Source organism: Caloenas nicobarica, chromosome 20 (genome assembly GCF_036013445.1).
Source record: "Caloenas nicobarica isolate bCalNic1 chromosome 20, bCalNic1.hap1, whole genome shotgun sequence".
Lineage (NCBI taxonomy): Eukaryota > Metazoa > Chordata > Aves > Columbiformes > Columbidae > Caloenas > Caloenas nicobarica.
Genome location: NC_088264.1, coordinates 4,811,301 through 4,838,892, shown reverse-complemented (window position 1 = coordinate 4,838,892; position 27,592 = coordinate 4,811,301). Strand labels below are relative to the sequence as shown.

Sequence of the window (27,592 nt, the reverse complement as noted above, 5' to 3'; positions counted from 1 at the left end):
GGCAGCTCCTCTCCCTCCCATCTTCAGACAGTTTAGCAATGATTCATTACAATTTTAAAATTTAATTTTTTAAAATCAAATAAAAACCTTCAGGAAGAAGAAAATAAAACATGTGTTCAAGTAAAAATGTCTGTTCTCTAACTTAAGCCTTTTTGCAGACACCTTACGGGATAAAAAGCATAATAGTCACTTATAGTAAGAATAGTTCTTCAAAATACACTCCTTCCCCATAAAAACATCCGTTTGGAGATGTACAAAACCCATAGGTGTAAAAACAGACTTTCTGAACAGCAGCCACATTTCTGCACTACGTGCAATCGCCTCCATTTCCCTGCTATCAAAACGTGGGTTGTACAGGACGCAGAGACTGTAGCTCCTTCAGCAATAGAATTCCCACCAGTATGAGTCCTACCTATTGAAAGTGGAGGACGGCGGAGTGTGGAATTCATGAAAACAATATGCCACTAAGCAGCAGACATTACAGTTAAGAAACTTGGGTTTGTGTTTCCTTGGGTTTGTTTCTTTGTTTTATTTTGTTTTTTTCCTTCAAATGTTTGACCACAGAGCTTTACTCTCAGATAAGCATGCAATACTTTCAAAATCAGGCTATAGAACATTTCATGAAAAAGGTAAAGCCTTTTTGCATACAAACACACAGAGAACAATTTATAAGTCTTAGAAGGGAAGCCAAGCGCCTGAGCCCTCATTAACTGTTCTTTGACATAAATTCAAGAGTCCCCATTTGCTGCCTTTTAGTAAAACCAAGTTAGGGACTAAATTCGTAAAGTAGATTTGTTCCTCTTGTGTGCATATCCCTCCCACCGTTCCCACGGAGCTACACAAGCAACCAATTCAACACAATTGAGGTGACAAACTTCCAGGGCGGGCAGGATGGGAACGGGTGGGGGAACGTCCTCAAGCAGACAGCAAACAAAAACCTTCTTCATATGCAACAGATTCGCTTCAGGTTTTTTCCTGTCCTCGGGGCTTGTTCCCGTCTCTTGCCAGAGATTTCCATCCCCCAGTTTTGCTGGATGCCAAATCACTTAAGACAGTAATGATCTTTTAATTAAGGAAGTAGAAACCACTGTTTGGGGCGGTATACTTGGGGGAGGAATGGGTGGAGACAGAGATGGAGAATATCTTGCCTCTCTAAAAATCAAGCGTTTACATTTGGCTCACACAGTATAACCTAATCAAAGAGAAAAACAAAAACCTGAAATATATAAAAGCTGAAGTGTTAAGAATTTGGGACTAGACACACAGATAACTCCGTTCTGATGAAAAGTAACATAAGCTATCTCCAACCATTGGATCCATCCTGTCAACCAAACAGTGTTACGTGTGAGCCAGAAGTACGGAGTCTTCATCTGTGAACAGTCAAAGAGGTTGTCAGATCAAACCAACAGACCAAACAGACATGAAAGCTGGGGCTTGGTGCAGCCAGGCATGGAAAAGGCAGGAGATGTGCCATCCAGCACGCTGAAAATTGTCTTGAGCACAGGACCCAGCTGTAACCTCACTACTTGCAACTGGTGCGTCCGAGACACACGATTCCCTTAAAAGTGACAGGCTTCATGCTATAGAAGTTATTTCGTAATGAGTTAAGGTCAGTTATAGTGTTTCATACTTACTTGTAATTGTCATCTTCTACGAACTTTTGTAGTTCTTCTATGTACTGCACTGAGTTTAGATATTTTTGGACATGAGGCAACAGAGGAATATCTGGAGAACAGATGACATTCATTATCACTGCTTACCAATAGTACAAAGTTATTTTCCAGAAACTAATTAAAACAGAATCAGATCTCTTGCCTTTTTACGCGAGATGGAGGTAACAAACTACAATCCCTACCAACGTTGAAATTTTTGTCCTTTGCTGCAATTCTCATGTGTTGAGCTGACATCCCCCATATCCATAAAGCGGCATTTGTGTCTCCCTAGAGCTGCTCTGCTTCTCAGAGAACACGCAAGGGAAAAGTGAGAGCACATCCCTGGCCAAACTCAAGTCCTGAACCCGCAGGATTGTATCCGAGGACTCCTTCACAGCCCATGTTCTCATTATATTGAGCTATTAAGCCATAATCCTGTGCTTATTCACATTCCGCCATCACTAACGCAGCCTTATGATTTTACTACAACTTGAAGAGGACTGTGAAGGAGATCAACTTTAACCAAAAAAAAAAAACCCCCAAAACCAAACACCCCTCCACACACACATTATCTGATTTACGAACAGAACTATAAATGTCCAAAAGACAAGATGAACATATTTTATTATCACCAGTAAAAGTACTACCGCAAAAGCAATCCTACTCTTTTTCAGAATTCATAGTCACAAAATTATGAAACACAGGGATACAAGTTCATAAGGTACTGGTAAAACTACCATTGAGTACAATGTATTCCGCATTTTAAATCAGAAAGTACGTACTGCAAAATTGTGTGTGATGTAAGAAAAGGGCAATTTTATTCTCTCTTCATGCTGATGCTCTGTCATAACCAACAATATTAGAATAAACTTCGACTTTCAGATTGAGAGTGAGCATTAATGTCATTCAAATGGGTTGGGTCTAACTCACATTGCATTACAGAAGACAAATATTAAAGCTTTTAAAGTTGTTCTCTTTAATACTGCAATATTTACACGCTGGCTTACCATATTCACATGACTGCTGTAAATCTGAGATAATTCGAAGGATATTGTTCATTAAATTTGTTCTTTGCTCACTTTCCAGAATGCTCCCTGTTGACGGGTACGCAGAGTCAATATATGTCAAGTCTGACAGATAAATACCTGAAAAAGATTAGAATTAAGAGTTTCTTTATTTACTGTCTCCCATTTAGCAGAAAAACCCAGGAAGTATTTTTGAAGAACTTTTGCTTTCATTGACTAAACATGCATGCAGGTTGACAACAGCATTGCAACAGATTATTATTTTGGATTTACCTGAGAAATCATTTTGACGAGACCTCTGAGAGCCTTCGGAGCTCAGAGTAAAAGAGCAATAATGCTGGGACTTACAGGAAAGTGTATCATTGTGCCACCCTTGTCTGGGATTGAATTTGTACTCTCCTCAACCACTGAATCCTGTTGTCAGCCTTAGCTGTATTTGCAGATGCTGAGGGTCCAAGTACAGCCGGGTTTCTGTTTTCAAGGTCTCATTCTCTGTACGACAGCAGCAGAGAGGATCCTTTCCTCTCGCATCACACCAGGCACATACTAGTTGACTTTGTCTCTGACAGGGTCATTATTCCTAAATCTAAAAGCAATTACAAGGACATGCACAACTATTCACGAACATAATCTTCTGCCTCATTGCCAATTAATTATTGCCTTGACAAATATGAGCACACTAAACCCACGATTCTAAAATATATGATCAAAATTATTAATGATTTTAGGAACTCTACTATTTCATTCCTCTAATTCATCAATTAAAACAATAACAGAAGGAAAATTCATATTATCTATAACTCTTCAAGCTGAACAGAAACTCAAACTCAACCTGCAGCAACACGGGAAAAGTTAACTAGGCAAAAACTGCACTCAGATGGAAATGTGGTACAAATCCCACAGTTCGTATTAATCGCAACTCCAAAGATCCAACAGCCTTATCGATAAGTCTCTTCAATCTTCTACCTGCTTTCTTCCCCACCAACATTGTAACCTCACTACTCTTGCAATCGCTTGATCACAGAGAGGAAAATCCTCCTCCTTACATGTTAATGCTGCAGATAAACTGCCTATTTTCATTCTAAATTCAACTCAGTTTCTTGCACTTCACCCAAGACTAATCATTTTTGTCTCAACTAAATGAAACGTATCCTGACCAGCTCTGCTATTAAAAGGAATTGCTCTTTATCTCCTGCATCTTCCACAAGACATCCGAATTTAAAAAAAAAAATCCCAACTTAAACATATTATTTAAGAAACTTATTACAGTAACAGAGAACTTCTAAAATTATATTTGCTTCATCCTCAGCCTTGTATAACCAGAATCATAACAAGAAGTTTGGCTTTACAGGTGGAAGACTATTAATACAATCTCACAAGAACAGCAGTTGTGTTTGTACAGCACCTCGCTGGTACAGTCCTCAAAGGGAAGCGGGGAAACTCTGGGCATCGCTCCAAAATCAACACACACACACGCGTGTGCACACACACACAGAAACAAATTAAAATACTTGTGGTTGAAAGGTGACATATAAAAAAGCGAATAAAAAGCTATTACACATGACCTGATATACTACTAAATTTTGCAGTTTTCTATTCTGCTAGAATCAGTTTATTGAAAAGCAGAAAGGATAATCAGAAACATCAGATAGTCACATTTATAGTGCTATGCTATCTAGACTGCATAAGATGTCCCAAACCTAACTTTGCTAAGCAACGGCCAAACAGGCCTGCAAAACTCCCCAGACCCCAAACCTGCTCAGTCTTCCACCGAGAGAAGTAAATCATATTTACTAATTATAATTAAGGAAATTCACTATGAATAGGCACCTGCAACGTTACGCACGATTTTGTAAAGCAACGTATTTGTAGGATTGTCTTTCTGAATGACTTGTGCAAGCTCTTGAGGTTTTTTTTCCTTTCAGCTAAATCAAGAGCTCTCCTACAGAAAGCTGTTGTCTAAACTTACTCGATGCATTTCTGTGAAGTCTAAAATAATTTTGAAAGCAGAGTAGGGTAATTCTCTTTCAAATATAATTGGCACGTCCTTTGTGAAGAAACCAAAAAGGTCAATGAAAGCAAACTGAATGTACTTAAGTGCTGGCCGAATACTGACAGAACTAAACCCCCTATTCTGCATTCCTCACAGGGCATAATCTCTGTGGCTTTTGCTACTTTAACGCCAGTTTGATGTTATCAAATATTCTGATACCTACTCAAAACCGTCACACACAGGGTTTTAACATTTTCCACATGTACCGGAGACTTCGTGCGTTTAACAACTGGAACTGTTTCTTATTAAGCGAACGTCAAGAACTGAACGCGACATTCTGTTGAACATTCTTCTAGACTATAAATGGTTCATTTTTCCTGTTGTATCCAGCCAGGCTGCCCCTTTTATTCCCAGCAACACAAATCGAGGTTTTTATCAGCCTGAAAGAATCTTTCTTCTAAATGAAGCCCAGTACTGTAATAACTTGAAAGGCATCTTTAGGCAGCGTAGTAAAAATGTTTGATTTGTAATCGCCCGCTGAACTCTTGCACAGTCTGTTGCCATATGGTACCTCCCTTCTCCTGGCAAACAATCTTTCCTTGTTCCGAACTGCTCGGCCTCCCTACCCCCTCCTTTTCTGGAGGCTACGGGTAGGAAATCCGAAGGAGGAGTTTCTTCTGCGCTCAGTGTGTTCGTGGTGACATCATAGGTGGGCTGAACGTCTAAGTCGAGTGTGTGTTTGTTTAAAAAAAACTGTCCAAAAGTGATGTATATGGAATCTGGGTCAGCTGTAGCTGGTTAGTGCACTTCTGCATGTGAGACTCAAACACTGCCGTTTCAAATAACGTTTCTTTCTCTCTTCTGGAATTAAACATGCTGGAACGTTACTTTTTTTTTTTTTTAAATAATTAGTTAGCTTGGTTATTGTATGGAGAAACCAAATTCCTCAGTCCAGCTTGGATCTAATAGAGAAAGACAAAAGCAGTTTTCAACTCCAACTGCAGATTAACAATCCACAGCATCGGGTAATATAGGAAGAGAAAGCAACTTAGCCTCTGGATTTTGTCTGCCACAGAAGCAAAACAGCTGGAAGATTTTTTTCTTGGTAAGTTTTTAAGTTATTCTTACTTACAGAAGTTTAATTTTGAGCTATTTGTGAATTCTGCATACATCTCCCTCAACATACAACTGTGAAGAAACAAATCTCAGCCTGAGAAATGTCTGACAACTAAAATATAAACCTTGCTTTTGTGGCATTTGGTAGACTTTAGAAATTTGGAAAGAATTAAAAAGGACTCTGCATAAGAGCAGAGAGTAACTCGTTCCAGTTGTGAGGATGAACAGGACTCAGTTGTTCAGCTGTAAATCTTCTGTAGATTTTGTTATATACAGTTACAGAAAATTAGTACCACCAGATTCTTTGCTAAGCATGTAATTGGGGTATTGTGAACATGTTCATATAAAATTCTGATCCTACTGGAAAGCAAAAGCCAAAAATCCTACCGAATTCAGGGCAGCTGGATTTCACCCAACACCAGAGCATAGACCTAGCATTACTCGAACTAGAAAATGGATACCTCAATAAAACCACTGTAAAAAGTCCCAAGTAAATCAATGCACATCTGTAAGCAGCAATCATTGTATATAATTTCAACTAAATTTTCATTTATGGTACTTCTGAGCAGCAGAAGTAGTCTGAGTTTTACAACCAACCAAGAAACCCAAGTCATACATTGATTTCAGCATATAATCAAGTTTGTAGCACAAACGATTGTGCAGCTGCAAATCCAAAGACTCTGCTGCAACAGGCACAAATCCCTTCCTTTAACAATTTGTGGAGCGATGGGGAAGTTAATCGTACCTCAAATGAGCAGCAGTTTGTATCTAAATAAAGATTCATTTCATAAACATGAAATGCAACAGACCAGGCAACACTGTATTAAGTGGAAAATTGAGAGGTTTGTTACAGTTCTTTGTGGGGAGAGGGAATGATCCAGTTGCAAGTCAAGGATGAAAACAATAAAGCTATTTACAAACAGAAGAAAAAAAGTACAGATAAAATGCAAAAAAGAATTGCTAATACATCATTTTCTACTTTTTGCCTTTCTTCATGATGACTTGGAAATTAAAATACAGCAATTAACCCAGAACAATGGAAAAGAATTTAAGTTACGTATTTGTATTAATCAAACTCTCAAAAACGTCTGACACGTAAAGAGAGAAAGAAGGGGGTGATGCTGAAAGAAGAAACCAAGTGTTGCAGAAAGCAAACTTAAAGGTTTAGTAGATATGGGAGGGGGAAAAAGTCTGAAACAGTCTTGACAAAAAAAATGGGATGGATCCTTTCCAAGTTCTTGAGCTCTTTTTCTTACTATCTATTTGTGCTTCTTTATATATTAAAGAGAACAATCTAAACAACAGCAAACCCCCCACCTGAAGCCCACATCGTGTGCTTTGGGCTCCACTCTCAGTTCATTCATGATTAGTCAAGGTTTTGATTTACGCTGCTCAGAACAATTCCTACGTCTTTTCCAAATGAAAACAGCTGAGTCAGTACTTTTAAAGCAATAAACTGGCTCTGTGCGAGGTTTTGACTTTTTTGTCGCTGTCTTCCAATTTTATAGTTCAAATATTGAAATGCCTATTTTAAACGAATAACGGCCTACTAATATAATGCTGGTGCCACAAGAATGATCTGACGCGATGGAAAAATACACCATTTACAATTTTACAGGGAATCCCTTCAAAGAGTGGAAATCCCGAATCTTCAAACTTCTGCCAGTATACACACAGCTTTATCAGGTTTTTCATTATTGTTTTACTGGGCTTAGTTTGCTGTTCGTAACGTGCCCTATTAGTCTGGTCCTTAAAATTTATACACCAACGAATGAAATAAAATTTCCTACAGTACAAATTGCTAGATGCTTCCTGTCTTCAGTATCTATTTTAGAGAGAATTCCAGAGCCCCTAAATAACACGTTTCCAAACACAAAACGCATCACTCCATTGTACCTGCCTGTTAAAAAGGTGCAAAGACACACAATGGCTACAAAAAGATATAAAGAAACCCTCACAAAAAACCAAAACAAAACAAACTTCACCGAAAAATCTGGAATTTCTAAGAATTTATCATTTTTAGGAGTGACACGTTTTCAATGACAACTTCAAAAAACTTTGAAGATTTTTAAATTGCCTTTCCTAAAAGGAATCAGATCGCCATTAATCTCAGAGAAGTAGAATTCTGTGACTCAATACATCATGTGTCTGACTCACAAAACCCAAGAACATATTATTCCTGGATCCCAGTCAATACAATTGAAAGCAATCCTGTTATTTCAGCAGAGGCAGAAGGACTTACCGGAAAAGCACTTGTTTAAATAGGGAAAACTAACTTACAGATACATCAAAAATCCACATGAACATTTCTCCTATAATAAGACTGCTTTTACCACATCAGTAGTACTTCTAATGTTACAGACTCCGTTTTAAGTTAAAAAAAAAAAACCTCCACAAAAATCTCCACTTACTCTGTGTAGAGATAAGGGAACACATATGGTTTTATGGATTTTAGCTGCTTAGACAAAGCTTAACAAAAAATGAAGTATGTGTAACATCAATAACAGAGCTTTCAGATTAACTGGTATCACGTTCAGAGGATCTTTACTATGGGCATTTTCATTTACTTTCTGAAAAAAACCCGTTTGTCTCTCTTCCTGTTTTAGACATTTATACATGGAGGTTTAAAAGAGAGGGCACATTGCTATTTATCATTTAACCATTTCCTTTTAATAAATATTCTGAATAAAAGTACGTACTGATACTGCACTTTCCATACAAAGGGAAACCTATATTCACATTTACCTGCAACACTTGCCTTACATTCAGCCGTAACACCACATGCTGCCCAGGGAGAAGGAATCTGCGTCAGCTCTGAAAGAACAGATTCTAATTTGTGTTGTGGGTCTCCAAATCCTACATCCTGCTGAACGTGAGAGTCACAGCAGTACAAAGAACAAATAGTTTGCTGTGTAGAAAGTAAAAAAACCGCCAAATATAAACTAGCTTCCATGCTTCCTCATCCCTGCAACTCTAGTATTTGTAAATGATACAGTCTTTTGGGCGGTAACACAGCCCATGTTATAGTAGTTTCTCAGAGAAAGTTAAAAATACTAGCTACTGGTTTGTTTTGCTCTTCTAAATTGGAATGTTGTTCCTTCAAATGCTTTTTAAAGTGATAAATCAAAGACCTATTTTGGAAACAAGGGGTTTTTTTCACGGGGTAAGTCTGGAGAGAGACAGAAACCAGAAGAAAAGGAAAGGCGTTAAACGTAAAATGGTATTGAAGGCCTGTCCGCAGCTGGGAGTATTTCTGACAAGATGCTGCTGAGGTCTGTGTTGCTCTGAACAGCTGCCCGTTCTCCCCTGCAGAAGCAACCAGACATCTCTGCCAGCACACACGGAACAGCACTGGGACAGAACGCCGGGACGCACACCCGGGTGACACCCAAACACGACAGAACCAAGTGAGTGACAGGCTCTTCCTTGTTTAAAACCACGACGGGTCATAAGGAATTAAATAATGCATGTTAAAGCAATAGTAGCTGGTTTTCCAAGGTCTGCACTCAGGGATTCCAGCAGCCCCACGCAGCACAAGCAACTCCAGACTTGCAGGAAGGTTTTAGGACTGGTTTTGTTTAAACCGATCCCTGAGTCTCAACCACTTTCTCTCATAGCAGTTATGACATTAAACATTTAAACCTGGGAATCTCTGACATAGTGTCTGATTTTAAAAGCCCTGAAGCTATTTCACAACTCTAATATTTGTCATCCTTAAGTCTTACATATTAGGCTATCATTCTGTGATATTTTGGATAAACAGTTTCTATTTTTTTAAGCTGCTTGCCCAGAACACCAGGATATTTCTGAAGCAGTATTTTCATTTCCTTCTAAGCTGATTAAAACTCCAGGTAAATATCTTCCTCAGAACCTATTATTGTATAACAAGCTAGGCATTAAGCTGCTCAAACACACCAAGCAACATCGTAAGACATTTAATTTTTTTCATTTCCATGGAAGCACGTGTGTTCCCTACCATGTAGATTCTCAGAAGGGACTGATCCATGCTTACCCGAATGCCTCAGCTTAATGCAAGACATTTGAATTATTCCAAAATTTTAGGGTATTACCTTATGCAGCTGTTGCATTAGGTTATGCTATATTAGACCATTTAATTCATTTTATGGTCTGAGAGCATGTATATATAGACAGAACTTCTAACTTCCACATCTAAGCATAAATGTTCAAAATGAACACATAATATTAAAAGAAGTGCAGAAAGCAGACTGCTGCAGAATACATGGTCAGAAAGTGGGCTGTATTGCAAAATGTTTGGTTTTGAAAGACCCATTTAACGTATTTCAGGGGAAAAATGTGCTGCTGCAGGGAAAACCCCCAGCCATTCATTATTTAAGCAACTGTATAGGGTCTTTAAAGAGTACCAAGAACTAAAGTGCTACTCACCTCTTTGCACTATGAAGTAGCTATTGTATACTGTGAAAATAGTAAAATACTGGTCTTGTACTAGGCTTCATCCTTAACCATTGGCCATAAAGTCACTTTCCCTGCATCTGCAAACACTGAACGTGAAGTATTGAAAAATAACCCAGGAGATGGGAAGAGGTTTCAAACTTCAAGCACTTAGTTCAGCTCATCCTTGTCAAGTTAGGAACTGCACACACAGACCTGTTTCCCATCTGTTTACCATGATTCACGTGAAAAGTTAACCTCAGGAACTTCCAACTCTCAGCACTGTTCAAGCGATTAATATTTTGAGTGTTTGAAATTACCAAAGAAAAAAACACAATTAGCTCTGGAGAAAAGTGATACTTTTTCCTACTTTTTTTTTAAAAAAAAAAAACAACCCAGAAGTTACACTTTCAGCAGACAAATATTAACAGAACTTTGAACCAAGTTCTGTTTCCAAAAAAAAATAACTAGTAGATATCACAATACTTATTGCTATACACTAACAGTGAAACAAGCAGAAATAAGATTTTAAAGTTAAACATTCCCAAGCTTCTGTGTATTCCCTCCATTTATGTAAGGTAAGAAATTATTTTAAGGATGTGTCAAAAGCAAGTGTTTCCTTCTCCTCCCAGAACCAGGGTTTGCAATACAAAACCAAACCAAAAGCCAAATTAAAAAAAATGTTTTAGGCAGCAGTGGAATATTTGATCAAGGTTCCTAGATATAATCCCTGACTGCATGTACAGCATGGCTTGACGTTTGTAATCACTACTCTTAGTGAAGCCAAACAATAAAGACCTGATAGGTTTACTCTGAGATTAAGCAGACATCATTGCAGCAATAATATGAAAGCCAGAACCAGAACAGGGAGATGTGACCTGACACGAAAGTCACCTTATAATTGGTAGATGTGAATGTACAGGGAGCAGCCCTGGTCTGCTTCTCCTTCAGGGTGGCTGTTCCAGGATTGCCAAATGCACTTAAACTTGAACTTGGCAGGAACAGCATGAAAATTACTAACTTTCTCTGGTTTTACTTTATTGCTCTTCGTAACTATACAAAGGCCACTGTACAAGGCCTTGTACAACCCCTCATAGTCTGGAATGGGAAAGCCAGATCCACAGCTGAGATAAGGAGGAGTGATCTGCTTGACAAAGCAAATAGAACACAAAAAATGAGGGATTTTCCTCCTTGATTTAAGTGCTACCTTTGTTTATAATCTCAAATATATAAAAAAAAGTTAAAACCCCCAGCTCTGTCTACAAATATCCTTGGATTTTTCTCACTGCATTTTCATTCTTTACACAGTTTTAAAAAATACATTATATTCTTTAAAAAGTTAATGAACTTCAGTATGGTATTTCTATTGGTAAGACACCTCATACTTCAGTGTTATTTGGATAAAAATGTTCTCGAAGATACAAAAATAGTGTGACAACAATTTTAAATGTTCATCTCAAACGGCAACTAAGCAGGGACAAATGCAGAGCAAAGAGCATTATAAGGCTTTTCTTAAAAATGCTAAGTTACTTGAATATGTAATTTTCAGTGTTTAAGATAACTATGTTATGCTAATCTCCTGCATACAGTGTTCGATATAATCTGAATTCCCTAATTTCTAGAAGTATTTTTGAAAATGCTATCAGTCACCACTCTGTCTCCCTGCACCGCTTCCATGACGACATTCTACAAACACTCCGCATGTTCTATAACTTTGTGCATTTAATTGCAGTGAGTACAGATCTAAACAGCCAAATTTACAACGAAAGCATAATTCGTAATCCAAGCAGAACATTGTTTCTGAAAGTTTATTCATTGCAACAACTCTACTAAATCCAATACCTAAATTTTAAGGTTTGCTGCTCAAAACAGAAAGCTTTTATTTGAAGCTAATCTAATGAATCCTGACTTCAAGTGACAGATTCCAAAGACTTGTTTACACACATGTAAACACAGCAAACCCATCATTTTATGTAGTTTAAGCAGTAGAGGAGCCTTAGTTATGGCTCTAATTTAATTATTTTATTCTTTATCTGTTCAATAGTCTCTTCTGGCAGCCAACATACTTGATTCAAAATGAAGATATTTAAATGGACTTTGGGTGTACTATTGTTCCTGCTGTTGTCTATCGGGCGCTGTACAGAACAATCTACGCCTAATAAAACGTCCCAACGGAGGCACCCTCGCTCAGCAGACGGTGGAGAGGAAGGGAAAAAATGTGGTTACACATTCTTGGTCCCAGAACAAAAAATCACGGGGCCAATTTGCGTGAATACTAATGGACCAGGTACTGGCAACAGAAAAGACGAAGTCACGAGAATGGACATAGAGAACTTGAAGGATGTGCTGTCCAAGCAAAAGCGGGAGATTGACATTTTGCAATTGGTAGTGGACGTGGATGGAAACATTGTGAATGAAGTAAAATTACTGCGGAAAGAAAGTCGGAACATGAACTCTCGGGTCACCCAACTGTATATGCAACTCTTGCATGAGATAATTCGAAAGCGTGATAACTCACTTGAGCTTTCGCAACTGGAAAACAAGGTCCTTAATGTTACAACGGAAATGTTGAAGATGGCAACAAAATACAAGGAGCTCGAAGTAAAATACGCAGCGCTGACCGACCTGGTAAACAACCAGTCTGTGACCATCTCGCTGCTGGAAGAGCAGTGCTTGAGAATCTTCTCGCGCCAGGACACGCACGGGTCCCCCCCTCTCGTGCAAGTGGTGCCGCAGCACATTCCCAACAGCCAGCCCTACGCCCCCGTCCTGCTGGGGGGGAACGAGATCCAGCGAGACCCGGCTTACCCCAGAGACAGAGACGTAAGGCCACCGCCTGACCCGGCCACTTCTCCTACAAAGAGTCCTTTCAGAGTACCGCCACTGGCTTTAATTAACGAGGGTGAGTTACCTATCGCTATTTACCTAACCTGAGATTTCTCCGTTTGGAAGGAAACCATCCTGGCTATACAAGTACCTGGTACAGCTGGCCCTTTCTCCTAGCTCTGATTTTCCTCCCCCATAAGGAAAGCTTTAGTTTCTCAAACAGTCTAATACTTAAGCTACTGCTGCATAAGATGAATTTGTTGAAGTAGCTGATACTCAGAAATTAATTCTGAAGAATTTACGCCTTCGAGTCACAAAATATTGGGGTTTCTGTCTCCAGCTGCGTTTGAGTTATGGGAATGAAAATTCAATATTAGCATATAGTTTCTAGTATTTAGCCCTGCTTCTTTGAAGATGCCTACTAGCTACACGTTACAGTAACTAATTCATCTTAAATAAACCAAGTAATTTTAAGTCATTTTCCTTTATACTTACACATCTGTTCCCTAACACACATATACATTTGCCAGAAGTTAATCCTGCTACAAGCATTTTACTCGTATTCTGAGCTGCTTTAAAATGAAAATCTAAATCAGCCAACACAGTGGTGCAGTAAGTCTCTAAGTGTTTGGTTGAAATATTAAAGACAGTAAGATAAGTTTGAAAGGATAATTCAATCAAGACCAGATCCAATTAGATGCACTCAGCTTTGAAAATTTAAAATGAGGAACCACATTCCCAGTAATTTGATGTCAGTAGGGGATGGCAAGTTAAATTAATACCATTAATATTATGAAAATACATTCAGGAGACTGTATAACATCTTCACGTGTTACATTCTTCAGGTCATTATATAAATTATCATTAGAAACAAAACTAGTCACAGGAAAACCAACTACCTCTGAGCTGCCCTGAATTCTGATTCTCACTTCATTAAAATTTTGTTAGAATTGCAATAAAATAATAATTAAGGATTCAGAAAAATAAGGTTTTCTGAGACTTCCATTCAAGTGCTTGCTCTTGGCTTTTGTTAGCTTGCACACCAAAATGTGGGTGTGTTTTTGGATTGGGTATTTTTGACTTTCAAATTGCCTTTAGTCACAGTTGGATCCTAAGATGAAGACAAATGTTTATTTGTGACTGTTCTACAGCACTACAAACAACTAGCTGCTGATGTAAAGAGCAACTGCTTTTATTCAGGCAGAAAATTCAGGCACAAGCCCAACTAAAATGCCAGATGTCATGAGAATCTAAAATGCACATCATGACACAAAGGAAACCGCTAAAAAAACGGCGACTTCCTATTTCCCAGAAAACCCACGCTGGAAGGTTCTGTTGTAAATGCATCTTTTTCACTCAATATATGCATGCTGTACATACAAAATGAAGCAATAGCACTAAGTATTTCTCTCTAAACTACATACCATGGTTTTCACTAACCTCTTTACCCCTAGAAGTTTTGTTTTGGATCCATTTTTGCAAGGGAACACAAAGAAATCTTAGGAAATTTCTTGTAACATTATTCGACTTCCTTCGTTTAACACCAGATTCTTGAGTTTGCAGTTTGTTTCTTGCACTGCCTTGGGAAAATGAGGGTTAGAATTGCTACAGCTGGTAGAGCATCAATCATCAAAACCAAAACTTCTAAATTGCAACACAATGCCCAGTTATTATCTTTGGTATTTTTAAATTACATAAGCATATTTAATGGTGCACAGAACCAAAATTGTCTATGCCATAAAAAAAAGAACATTCCAGTCAGAAGATTATGACTATTTATAATGTATAAAGATGTCCAAAAAGTCCAATGAAAACCACAAAGTCCCATTTAGAAACAGGCCTGTCAAAGACTTGGTTATGGCAGCACTAACAACGGGACAGACGAGCAGGAACGTTCTCCCGCTGGATCTGAAGCAGCTGTACCTAACAAACACCTGCACACAGCACTTCACAGAAGGGTCAATGTGCATCTCAATATCGTGGGTAGAGCGTAAAATTCAAAATGTATGTGGAAGAGAAGGATGTGAGCATCTTTTCTGGAAAGTATTTTGGTTAATTTACCTTAAAATTGCTCTAAAAATTGAGAAAGAATAATGTTCCCGTGAATTCTAGTTTTTGCAATTACCTTAACCTTTGGAATAACCACCAGTGTCCCCAAATTTTACTGCCACTATGTTGCAAAGAGTAGCTTCACGTAGGCAGAGTACTTGAAAACTACAGACACAGAGCCCACTCAGCTGCTAACACCTCTTAGCTAATAATGTAACTGGTGTTTTAATATATGTCCCATTTTATTTTGGAATTTTCCTTTACTATTGCCCAAAAAAGCCTCTATATGAAGCTTACACAAGCAAAGCTCCTCTATCATCTGCTCAAGTTAACATTTGGCATCTTAAAATAAGATTCAGCCATCATTTTATTAAGCTTCCAACTTAAAATATTTCATCGCTTTCCTTCTCTACTACAGCTAATTTACAAGAGAATATGATCTGTACTATATCATGTCTAAACCACAATTTTAGAAGTGAAACGCTTAACCAATCATCTTGTCAGAGTATTTCTAACTTATAACTAATTATCTCCAAAACTTAGTGTACACAGTGTTAGGAAATCCTTGATGTGCATGAGATACTTATTCCTTTCATAGATAACAAAATTATAACAGAATACTTATGTTCGTTCGTTAGCCAGAGCGCCTCCACTCACACCAGCACTGTGGAGATTCTTACACAAATCTCAGCATTTCCACTGAACAAGAAATGGATCAGTTCTATGAGTGAACTTAAAATAAACACATATAACAAAGAAATTCTCAAAAAAGACTCAAGGCTATACGCCAAAAGCTATGGGATTTGTTGCATTTCTAAAAGCTGAAGTCTGTTACTTCTTCTACAACATTAATCTATGATAAGCACATGGAGAAATGTGAGCACCAAAGAGCAGACAAGCTGCATCTTGTGACCTTAATTCCAGCTGAATTTCAGAAGTGATCGGAGTGTATTATATAAACAGACCAGCACAATTCTGTCTGCCTTAAAAGCTACTTAAAATCACTCCAAACATCTGCTTGGGTCTCATGGAAAAAATGAGTCCTCAATTCCTCCTCCAGCAGAAATCACATGAAATAACGCATAACAGATCTAATTGAACTATTCTTCATATTTGATTAACATTACAAAAAGATACTACTCGACTGTTTACACTTTTTCTAATGCAATAATTGCTTTACAATCATACTCCTAGAACAACCACCCCTTGGTTTGAGCACCCAAATTTACTTTAGACAGTTCAAGAAAAGGGAACAAGACCCCAGCTTAGCCCAGGGGATTCTCTATCCCACTGGACATACTTTGCAATGTGCAAAATCTACATGGAAATTTTAATTGTGAACAAGAGAAAAAGCACTCCTATACCAACGCTACAGGATTTCTTTGCTAAGCTGCTCCCCGCATGCACTGCGAAGATGACAAATCCATTGTCAACCCTGCCGGTCCAGTACACAGCAGCACTTACAGTGACGGCTCCTCTGTGTCTGCAGCTTCTTGGTAACGCTGCCACAGCCAGAGACTCCAAGCATCACCTGCCTCAGATACACAAGCTTCCTGCACTCCAATTAATGAAATGCTTTATGGATTTCTTGCTAATTGCACACTTATCCAACCAGCACCTACTACTTTAAAATCTAAAAAAAAAAAAAAAAAGCAATATTTTTCAATTTGCTTTTCTCACACAACCTTAATCTGCAACGAAGGTCATTTTTACTCAACCTCTACTTTCGATTAAAGAATAACCTCAGCAACTTCCTGCTATGCTGCTTTGCACATTAGCTTCTTCTGTGACTGATGCATTTTCTCCAAACTTCCAAGCAGATTTGAGAAAATGAGCCTTCTAAAATGAGAGGAAAGCTGTAGGTAATTTATTTTCAGATTTCCTAAGTATGAGTTTTCACATACACTTAGGGCATCCAGCACTAACTAGCCACCAGAACATACCCTGCTTCTCATTTGTAAATAACCAGTCTCTCTAAATCAACTGAAGTATATGAACATTAATATAAGTATTTTTCTAAAAAGTAAAAAATAAGTATATGACCAAAAACTGAAAGGCAAACAAATTCAGCCAAGTTTTCAGAGATATACAAACTGCATACTTCTTACAGAAGAACCTTAATTCTGTAAGCAGTATGTGTAAAACCACTATTCACACGGCCTAAACCAGAGCTTTCAAGCAGCATTGTCAAGAGCAATTTTTGTAGAATCACAGCCTTGAAAACAAGCACGTGAGCCCTTTCAGCTGCTCCAAAGTCCTTCTCCACTGCTGGCATATTTTCTTCATCAGTATCCATTCACATGTATCACATCAGGATGACACATGAAACTTCAAAAGATTCCTATCCACAGCTAACAGGCTGATCCTAGAACTGGACAAGAACACAGAGGCAAAAAAGTTATGCAGTACAAGAATACTCTTTCAGTAAATCCCATGTCTGTAGACTTTGGCAGTAAGTATTTCTTATGGCAGCCCTCAAACTATTGAAGTATTCACGGGGTTGGGAGGGTGTTGTTTGGGTGTCTTGGGTTTGGTTTGTTTTAAACTTCCACCAGATTCAAATGGGTGCACTAGGACACTGCAGGAAATTTACGTCTCCTGTAAAAGTGGTACAGGAGAAAACAGCTAATGAAAACCATAGTGTACTTCTTGAATATCAAGAGTCAGAGTATAAATCTTTGACACGGTATGCAAAGTTAAAAATTGGGGTTTGGTAACCAAAGTCTAGTATCTGTTTAGGAAAATGAAATTTTTGGGTTTTTTAAAAAAAAACATGTATAGAATATTGACGTTTATTTATATATACACAATTAATCTAAGGCAGTAACTTTTTACACTGCTTTCCATGGCAGCTTTCCTTTAATTGAATTACTGACTTTCCATTACAAAATATTCTCGAACAATGGGCACTGCATAGCCGATCTGGAACGCTCACAGTATTTCTTCTCAAAAAGGTCCATTCAAAGACTGCCAACAAGCCAAGGAAGCCGGGCATTCCAACAGCGGGATTTATATGATCAAGCCTGAAAATAGTAATGAACCGATGCAGCTATGGTGCGAGAACAGCCTGGACCCCGGAGGATGGGCAGTTATTCAGAAGAGGACAGATGGATCTGTCAACTTTTTCAGGAACTGGGACAGTTACAAGGTAAATTCTGGAATGCAGAAAATCAGCTGCTTTGTTTGTGCGGCAGTGATGCTATTTGTTGCAATCAAGATGGTGCAAATGTTTCCAATGCAATTCTTCATTGCAAACAGCTGTACTGAACAATAAGCACTGAGGGGTTGGAAATAGCTGCTTAAGTTAGACAGTGGAATTAAATAACGAACCAAGATAATTGAAAAGAGTGGTCATCCCTTAGAGGCAAATATATTTCAGTGGGAATGTCCTATTTCACTCAATGCATTACTTAACTTCGTATGAAGTAACTTATTGTCTGAAACAGCCTGCACTTGTAACGCACAACACGACCGGGGAGACACATGTTGTTCTAGACAGTGACTGGGAAGTCATTTATTACAAAGAGCCGACTAAACACACAATTTCTATTAACACCCTGAGAACTACAGTGAATACTTGAAAAGCTTAATTGTCTCCCTTACGAATAAACAAGCTCAGCCAGCAGAATTATTCATTTAAGCACATTAATAGATTTGCAGGATCAGGGCCTCAACTTAAAAATACTCCTAATAATGAATTAAAGGAAATAATTTCTACCTTTCAAATTAAGTCAGAAATTTGAAGAGGTAGGGCTGGCAAAGGGAAACACATTCTTGTGTGTTATTGTGATATTTTGCACTAACGGGCATAATATGTAGGATGGCAAACACATGCTGCTTTGGTGTAATTACACGCTAGACAGGAAATGTGAAAATCCATTTTGTTGAGTATTTTAAATAATAACCATGTGCTGACTTCAGACATATAGGATGCAGCTTTTCGCTCTGATGCTGTGCTCACTTTAAATGGATCTGCAATTACCACGTGCGTTTTGTCTGAAGAGAGAACTGAGCCACGTGTACCTCAATTAGTAATCTAAAAATGGGAGCATATATACAAAGGAAATGACAGAAGATTGCTATGAGGATTTTCACTTTTTGTATTCTTGGAATTTAATCATTCAAATATTAATCATCCTTTAGTAACCGTCATTCAAAGCCTTTACTGCCCAGAAAAGCAAGTGGTTGTTTTTTGGTTTTGTTAGTTTCATTGTTCTGTTTTTCTAATATAAGGTAGTTACAGAGTATCTTATATAGTAACCATAAACATTTTACACATAATGTAAAGAAAACATAGAAGGGTGTATAAATGGTGTTTAATAATGGCTCAGTCTTGGGCAAGACTTGGCTCCCACGAGACCTCTCATTAAATCCCCGTGGCTGCAGACGGTACTCCTACGACAACGTCACGTACTTGAACGTGCACCTCTGCGACAGCTTTAAACTAAAGGCTGCCCCGCTGACACCAGACATGTCTCCCACACCCACATTCCTGCTTCCTTCCCCATCCCTGTGTGGCTGCACAGCTCCACGGCTGCCGCAAGGGACGCATTACAAATGCGGCCACGGGCCAGGAGAAAAGCACCGCTACCATTTTTGGAAGCAGCGTTGACGCCAGATCAACTGAAGCCACCTGTGAAACTGCAGCTTGAGCCTAGACTATTTATCTCCTGGAGACAGACTTGCCCAGAAAGTGATTCGAAGCAGGAAATGAACTCTAGGTCCTACAGCCGGAGAAGATCTCCAAAACTAGGAAGCGTCACAGATGTGATATACCTACCTTCGGTGCAACACCAAACATCAACAACACTGGTTTGCGGCAGGCATGAAATCTCACTTCACAGCTACCAGCCTGGTAGCTGCGATTTGAAAGGAAAGGCGTCTTTCGATTTCATTTCTAATAAATCTAGTGAAGAGTACAAATGAATTATGTGATTAAATTTATGGTAAAAAACAACCGCAGTTGCATTAAAAAGGCACCTGAACACTGAGACTGTTGATACACAAATATCTTTTCCAATCCGGAATATACCCCCTTAAATTTCGTTATCCATACATTCTTACAGATTCCCTTAGCTTTGTCAAGAAATGTACTGTCTCAGTTTCCCCATTTTCTCTCCCTTTATCTTAAAAAGAAGAGGACACCACAGAAGAGAGACAGTTTTGCCACCTTTAAGGATTTTGGTAGTACGTCACGCAGCTAGTGGTCCAGCTGAGTAAATGGGCAAGTGCAGCAAAATAAAGCATTTACGTGTATGGGTTGAGCCGTCATGGAGAAGCTCAAAGGCTTTCAGTACCCAAGTTCCACTGGTTTATAACAGTCCTGCTGATTAGCATTTTGCCAAACAAGGAAAAGTACGCTAATATCACCTTCTGATCTTCTTTTGTACAGAAAGGATTTGGAAACATTGATGGAGAGTACTGGCTGGGACTAGAAAACATCTACATGCTTACCAATCAGGATAATTACAGACTATTGATTGAGTTAGAAGACTGGAGCAATAAGAAGGTCTACGCAGAATACAGCAGTTTCCGTCTGGAGCCCGAAAACGAATTCTACAGGCTACGCTTAGGAACATACCAAGGAAACGCAGGCGATTCCATGATATGGCATAATGGAAAGCAGTTCACAACACTGGACAGAGATCGGGATATGTATTCGGGTAAGGAAACCAGGATGCATGTGAAAAGTGATTACAGCAGATTCCTTTAGTGATACCATCTTTAAAAAAGAATATAGTACCAAAAAGGTATGTAAATTCTGATAAAACAACTCTATTGAAAGATGCTTCAAAGCGATAAAGATAAAAATCACATTGACAGGGCCTCCTTCGAGCCCCTGCTCCATTCACAAATTCGAGTTCTATTAGCCTCATGGCAGGCACACTATAGCAAGCTCCACATGTAACTCCGTGACATCCCCTATGACTTTCCTGTGACTCCCTGCAGTCACAACACCCACCCCAGTGACCTCTCAGGTAGTGCTGTGGCCGCATGACAATAATCACCATGAACTAAAGCCTCTGAACAGCATGAAAGGAACTGCATTAGTGCACAGGCTTAGTTACGTCCCGATACTTGAGAAACGGGCAGATCATTTCAATCTCCTTTTCAATCTCCTTTTTTTGTTCATTTCCACACTCTTCCTCCAGCTTTCACCTTAAAGCCTCAGCAGCAAAAGAAAGGTTGGAGAGAGTAATACCTCAACAGTACAAGTGATTTTTGTCACCTCTCCCTCTTTCTCAACTGTCAATAAAGCCAGACAAATCTCGCAAACTCTTAAACAAGCCTGTAAATACACAAGCTGCAAACAACTCTGGGGAACTGTGGCCCTGTGTGCTGCTTGGGACTGCAGCAACTCACATTGCTTCCACTGAAGTATTTCTAAACAGCACATAATCCGAGTTCCTTCAGCGTTAGCTCATGGACAAGCACTGCTGCTAGTCTGAGAAAAAATGATCTCCTTAAGTTTTCAGCTGTCACATTAAATACAGTGTCAATAATCGCTCTTCCAGGCAACAGTTGCTGTTACAACAGAATTTGTCATTCAGCTAGAAGCAGCAATTGAAATGACCCCAACAGGCTACGACGTACTTGAAAGTAAAAGCTAAAATATGAACTAAGCCGAAATACAAAAGTGTCTGCTCATCTCCATTTTTCCTCTCGAGTGTTGAAGTTCACCTGTTTCCCTCTGTTCCACAGGCAACTGTGCTCATTTTCACAAAGGCGGCTGGTGGTACAACGCGTGTGCCCACTCCAACCTGAACGGGGTCTGGTACAGAGGAGGCCACTACCGGAGCAAGTACCAGGACGGAATCTTTTGGGCTGAGTACCGGGGAGGTTCCTACTCCTTGAAAGCAGTTCAGATGATGATCAGACCTATAGACTGAGGAGGAAAATCCCACAGTGCTCAAGTGATCATGTATAAACTTCTCAGCGCTTGAGTTCCAGAAAAATAAAATATTACTTTTTAATCATTATTTTGCACAATCTGCCCCTGCAAAAAGCAGGTCTACAGTTTTCCTCTCTTTTTTTCCCCTGTTGTGTCCCCCCTCCTCTTTTTTTTTTTTTTTAGAAACTTCTTCTACTGTGACAGACGGTGTTTTTTTAAACACACATTCACAAAAGCAGATGTTTGTGCTTGCGAAGCATATTTATCTTTGTTCAAGTCCAACATACTTTATGCAAACAGTCATTAAAGCTGGTAAAAAACTCCAGACATATGACAAGACATAAGCTTTTCACTTAAAAAGCTTATGCTTTTTCAGGTTAGCTCAAGCCTTAAATGTAAATATGTGAAATGACATTGTCTTGCTTTAATGTGAAAATTGATTAGTTATTTAACAATTTATTTAAAAATGTTGGTATTACTTTCAATGAGAATCTGACTTCACATTACTGTTTAAGATTTACTCCAAGAAGCTACACAAAAAATTGAAGACATTCTAGCTTTGCCAGCAGAGAGAGATTTTTTTGCAACAAATTATTTCAAAATGAAGTGGTGAATTAAACATAAAGTATAAAATTTCTTAGTGGTGTAGAGAATTCCTTAAGACCTGCATATCCTACCTTCTGTTAAACACTTAGTCAAAACGTCCTTAACATAAGAAAAATAATTGCATGAAATGACTGATACACTCAAGACAAAGAAATTGCTCAGTACCTTTTTTTTTTTTTTTTTTTTTTTACTTTCTACCTCCATATTCAAACAGTCTATTTAAACAAAAGTATTTCTTGATACTTCAGACTTAAATGACAAAATGAAGAGTTCTGATCTTAAAATCATGACTTGACACTTGGACACCCTCCCCTGCCCCAATGAGGAGTTTTCCTCCAACACCGCTTTCTGCTGACACAGGAAACCCAAGATCAGAAATCAGCTGAATCTGGTCTTCCTGCAACCCCAAACCTGGACTGCTCTTACGACATACACGTTTCCCTTCCCCTACACATATACAACTCTGATATTCTCTATACTAAATCTGTTATCTTTCTGGATATCTGACTTCCACCAGAATTAATATGTTATTTAAGAAGTTAATTAGAAAATACTTTTCCAACCTTTAACAAATTCCATAAGATATAGTGCATCAAAACAAGATCCTTCCAAAATCAGAAACAACAAAATTTCCACTTTCGGTACCAGAGTCTCCAAAACTAAAGCTTCTTCCTAGTACGTAAAATTATTTAAAAATTGTATTTAGCAAAACAGGCTACCTAATTTAATTTGGCATTGAACAGAAGTTAAATATGCTGTTCTGAACTGTAACCAATGTATTTCTTTAGCACCTCATACATCCCTTCAGGATTTTAAGGAACCTTGCCCCTATTTAACATAAGAATTCCTAATAGCTAAAAGAATAATCTTACTGCTACGTTAAATTAGTCAATACCAATTGCTATGCAAAACCTCATTTGTAGTTCAGAGGAGAGAAAACAGCATTCTGCTTTCAAAACATGCTCTCTGGAGTATTCATATATTAGCTTCATTGCTAATATATGGCTGCAAGGGTTGTAGTTACATCTTTGGTCAGAGATTAAAGCCAACAAGTCTCAACAATATTTAACTGAGGTTGGTGCGGTGGGTGGATGGGGAATCAGTCCCAGCATATTCCATTCCCAAATTCCAAGAATTTTAGCTGAAACAAATATTTAATATGACAATTCCAAAATTGTTCTTTGTATAAGGAATATTTATTTTTTACAAATATCATACAGACCTCATTGATTGAGTGTTCTATAAAACGCTTTTTAATTGCAAATGCTAAAAATTCAGACTATCTACAGTAGATTTCTTTTTCTATGGTAGCTGGATAGAAGAACAGTTGAGGTGAATTTAGAAGCTGAAAATGCCCTCCAAAACATTCCTTTAATGAACACTTCTGAGAGCTTAACTTCATTCAACAGATTTCCTCTCCTTGGAAGGGATCTTATTTTACCACAAGAACTTCTTGCCTGCTACAAAAACGGTGTTTATTCAGTGCAGTCAGTGAAAGGTGTACTTTAAGAAACCCCTAAGTAAAATTAGCTTGCACTCAGCCTTTAGATTAAATCTTATATATTAGACTTCTAAAAAGTGAGTCTCTTCCAGTCTAAAGCTGCAGGATGACATTAACTAAACATTATTACAAAATATACCCAGAAAGCTCAGACTGTACAAATGCTGTGCTCTGAAAGACTTAGTTTTAAGCTGCCTATTTAAGATTACAAGGAGGGAAAGCGCAGCTTCTTTTTCAGGTTGGTTCATGCTCTGTGCAGTAATTTACCACTTTCAAATGCTTGCAAGTCTTTCAGTTCCTGGCTTTTGGGTTGAATTTTCTAAGCAGTGTGACTTTAAAGTTCAATGTCTTCTCTCGTGCTTTTTTTTTAGAGAAGTTTTTCAAAAGAGGCTGTAGCATCCCTGTAGCTTACTGCACTGGACGTTCAGAACCGTCTGTCTGTGAAGGTTAGAGCTCTCACCGTTCCTGTACTGTCAGTCCAAATTTAACCAAGCAGACCTTGCAAAAGTTTAACCTGTACTAAACCTGAAACACAGTTTGCAAATGTATTTCCAAAGTCTATTGCAAGCAGTATCACTGAAGTAGCTGAATATTCATCAGATGAATACTTAAATAACCTGTTTTTGGCTTTCCCATTTCTGGATATAATTCCTGAAAGACAGCTATAAGAAAATATTTCACAAGGTAGTACTGCTTAGTTAAATAAAAATCTTACTTCTCAAGATATGGCTCAATTGTTTCATTGTGCAATCTCTAATTAATCAGAGCTCCGTAACACTCCCTTTGAGAACGGGTTTTTATTCTAAGGCAAAATAAGACATCACATATACAGCTATTTGTTTTGGCTACCTTAGGTGGCTGGGTGGTGCAGCAGCGATGACATACCCCACACCGCCTAACAGGGACCAAACGCTGGACATTTCTATTGGTGTAGCACAGCTCTTAGTAATCACATTTAAGCGAGTGAGTCCACACTGATGATGTGCTCCTCTCACTCGCATTTCTACAGCTCTGGAATCATATCACACTTTTTGCTGAAAGGAACTGAAAAATGTTTTTCTTCCCCCCATCCAGTTAAATGTGGAAGGACGTCTTCATGCCGTCCACAGTGAGTGAGCTGCGGTAATAAGACAATCTGTACTTCCATTCGCATTGCAAAGACTACACAAAAAAAGCATTTAAGCTTTATCTTATAATATTAAGATGGTAATGAAAAAAATCTCCACAGGCACATTTGATATTTGGTCGCATAAGGGTAAACCTAATAATCTCTGAAGGGTAAACCACTTATCCTTGAAATCACAGCTGAAATTCCCTTATATGCTCACTTTCCCTGTGACCTCCCACACAGGGTCTTTCACAACCAGTGCCAATATTTCTCCAGGGGGGATTTGCAGCAGCAAATATAACGGTGCAACAGGCTGGATTCTCTGCACTCTTCTAAAGAGCATTTTGGGGGCGCACAGCAACTGCGGGGTCTCTGCGCCAACAGTGAAGGGAGCCCCACTTCACACCTCTTTTTTCCATGAGGCGAAACGGACCTTATGATTAATCCCCCTCCCTGGTACATGCCATGATCACAATTTCAAACAGCAGACTTTTAGGTAAACTTGCATATGCATTTTAACCCAGGAGCAGCACTACTCCCCATCTACAACTTTATACTAGAAGTAAAAGAAGAAAAAGATCCTTTCAGGAGTTATAACCTATGGCTGGTAAGCTTAAAACAGTAAGTAAAACAAGCAACTTCGGTTACTTCTGTTCCATATGACTCTCAGATTAGTGAAAATCCCTTGGGAAGGAAATTTTAGAAATAAGACTCCTGCAAATCTACTCATGTCTTACTGGAGATTAAAGCTTTGATCAAATGAGAAATAATGGGCACAACAGCCAATCTTCCAAGAGAGAGCCAGCTTTATCATGACTGTAGTTTCATTGCAATTTTGTTCTTTTTGCCATATAATTAAACCTTACAAAATTAAATTTCAGAAGGAGTGCACCAGTGGGCATTTGCTACTCCTTTGGAGAATTAAAAAAGGCTTCAGGACATTCTTCATGTCATTAGTAAGAATTGATATTCTAAGAAACCGGGCCACAACACATTCTTTAACTACACCAAACACATTCTTTAACTACAGCAGGTCACGGCAAAGACTATTTCTTTCTTTCTAAGTAGAAAAGAAGTACACATTTCACTTTAAACTACCAAGTCAAGCCCAAAGCTTATTCTAATGCAAAATGAGACAAGAGGTTACTAATGTATTGAGAAAAACATCTGTAACTAAAGAGAATTTAAACCACAGTTTTCTTTTCACTTTTTTTTTTTTAAATAACACACTTGCACATAGTAAGGCAGTATTTTTAAAGAGTCAGGCAAATACACCCAAGCATAAACATTTCTCTGTACAGCAGTATTAGAAGACCATAATGGCAAAGGTCAGAGCATCATGAGATTAAAAAAATAAAAAAATAAATATCTGACAGCAGGTTGGCGTGGGACTTCTACGATGAGCAAGAAAACAATGTGAGTCTGGCTTCATGTTTCAGAAATCATGGCATACGGCTAAAAAGCATCTGGAAAGCTAGAAAGTGCATTTCAGAACCATATACAGTGTGTACACACTATACACGGACACATGGTGGGAAAGCTACAAAATGACAGATTTAATCACATTACATTATGTTTGGCTTCTTTTTTGCCCCCTTTATTTCAGACCTACTTCTCATAGCTACGTCAACAACCATGGCAGCATGTGATAGTGTGTCACGCTGGCAATTTCCACACCTGCACTTCAAAGTACTTTCACGCTGATTCTTCCATTCTAGGCACAAACAATTACCAACATCTGAATACTTGAAAATCCAGGAAAAGAACAGCTGTTAATACCAGGCTGGAACTGATAGATGTTTCTGGGAGGGATGTAACAGGGCAGTAAAAAATGAAAACAGAATGACGAACTCAACAGAACTACTTATTAAAATTATTATTGGTTCGCCACAGCAAAATATTTTTTTCTATGTAAGTATAAAGCATGTAAAATGCAAGCCTTTTGGAAAAACCTGAATATAGGCATTTAAGAGGCATCACTCTAGATTTTAAAAAATCAACGGTGGTATTTTCAACCAAATCAAGCCATGAAACAACTGAAATAATATTGTGACGGACACAGAGATCACAGCATAAAGACAACTGTCAAGTTATTCACCTTGAAAAAAATTAATAGCCCAGCTGAGTAAAGGAAGCATCAAACTTCAGGAAGGAAGAGATTACAGTTTAATAAGCCTTGGTGACCACAGGAGGTCATCTTGAATTTAGGTGTGAGAGCAACTCGTATCTACAAAAATATCAGCTATTTTTTCTGGAAAAGGAACAAGATGGGTAAACTTTTCCTTAATTTTATGTGACTATTGACATCTTATAATATCAAAGAAAAGCTATATTAAAAATAAAGGGCACACTTATCACTTTAAACAAACTAAACTGAGACATTAATTAAGTAGCACTAGATTAGCTTGGCAAAA

The 27,592-nt window shown here is 38.4% G+C and overlaps 2 protein-coding genes across 4 annotated transcripts in view; one reads left to right on the top strand and one right to left on the bottom strand.

Moving 5' to 3' along the window:
* The window catches only part of RALGPS2 (Ral GEF with PH domain and SH3 binding motif 2), a 102,645-nt gene that overhangs the window by 25,972 nt on the left and 49,081 nt on the right, over window positions 1-27,592 (bottom strand). For both annotated transcript variants that reach the window (XM_065648937.1, XM_065648936.1), the window contains 2 exons: window positions 2,660-2,797; window positions 1,635-1,725 (listed from right to left, as the gene is read on the bottom strand). In XM_065648937.1, coding sequence (XP_065505009.1) covers window positions 1,635-1,725; window positions 2,660-2,797 — 229 coding nt within the window. The remainder of the gene's footprint in view (window positions 1-1,634; window positions 1,726-2,659; window positions 2,798-27,592) is intronic.
* On the top strand, window positions 5,451-22,744 carry ANGPTL1 (angiopoietin like 1). 2 transcript variants are annotated; one of them, XM_065649056.1, is made up of 6 exons: window positions 5,451-5,775; window positions 9,099-9,193; window positions 12,241-13,098; window positions 18,026-18,219; window positions 20,464-20,734; window positions 21,774-22,744. In XM_065649056.1, exons 3-6 carry the CDS (start codon window positions 12,273-12,275, stop codon window positions 21,959-21,961), a joined length of 1,479 nt encoding a protein of 492 aa, XP_065505128.1. In that variant the 5' UTR covers window positions 5,451-5,775; window positions 9,099-9,193; window positions 12,241-12,272; the 3' UTR covers window positions 21,962-22,744. The 2 variants fall into 2 exon arrangements, with proteins under 2 accessions (XP_065505128.1, XP_065505129.1); XM_065649057.1 differs by lacking the exon at window positions 9,099-9,193.

Coding starts and splice junctions, on each gene's coding strand:
- ANGPTL1 (XM_065649057.1), top strand. CDS start 12,273: ATGAAGATATTTAAATGGACTTTGGGTGTACTATTGTTCCTGCTGTTG. Junction 13,099..18,025: donor ACTGGCTTTAATTAACGAGG/GTGAGTTACCTA, acceptor CTTCTCAAAAAG/GTCCATTCAAAGACTGCCAA. Junction 18,220..20,463: donor GGAACTGGGACAGTTACAAG/GTAAATTCTGGA, acceptor TCTTTTGTACAG/AAAGGATTTGGAAACATTGA.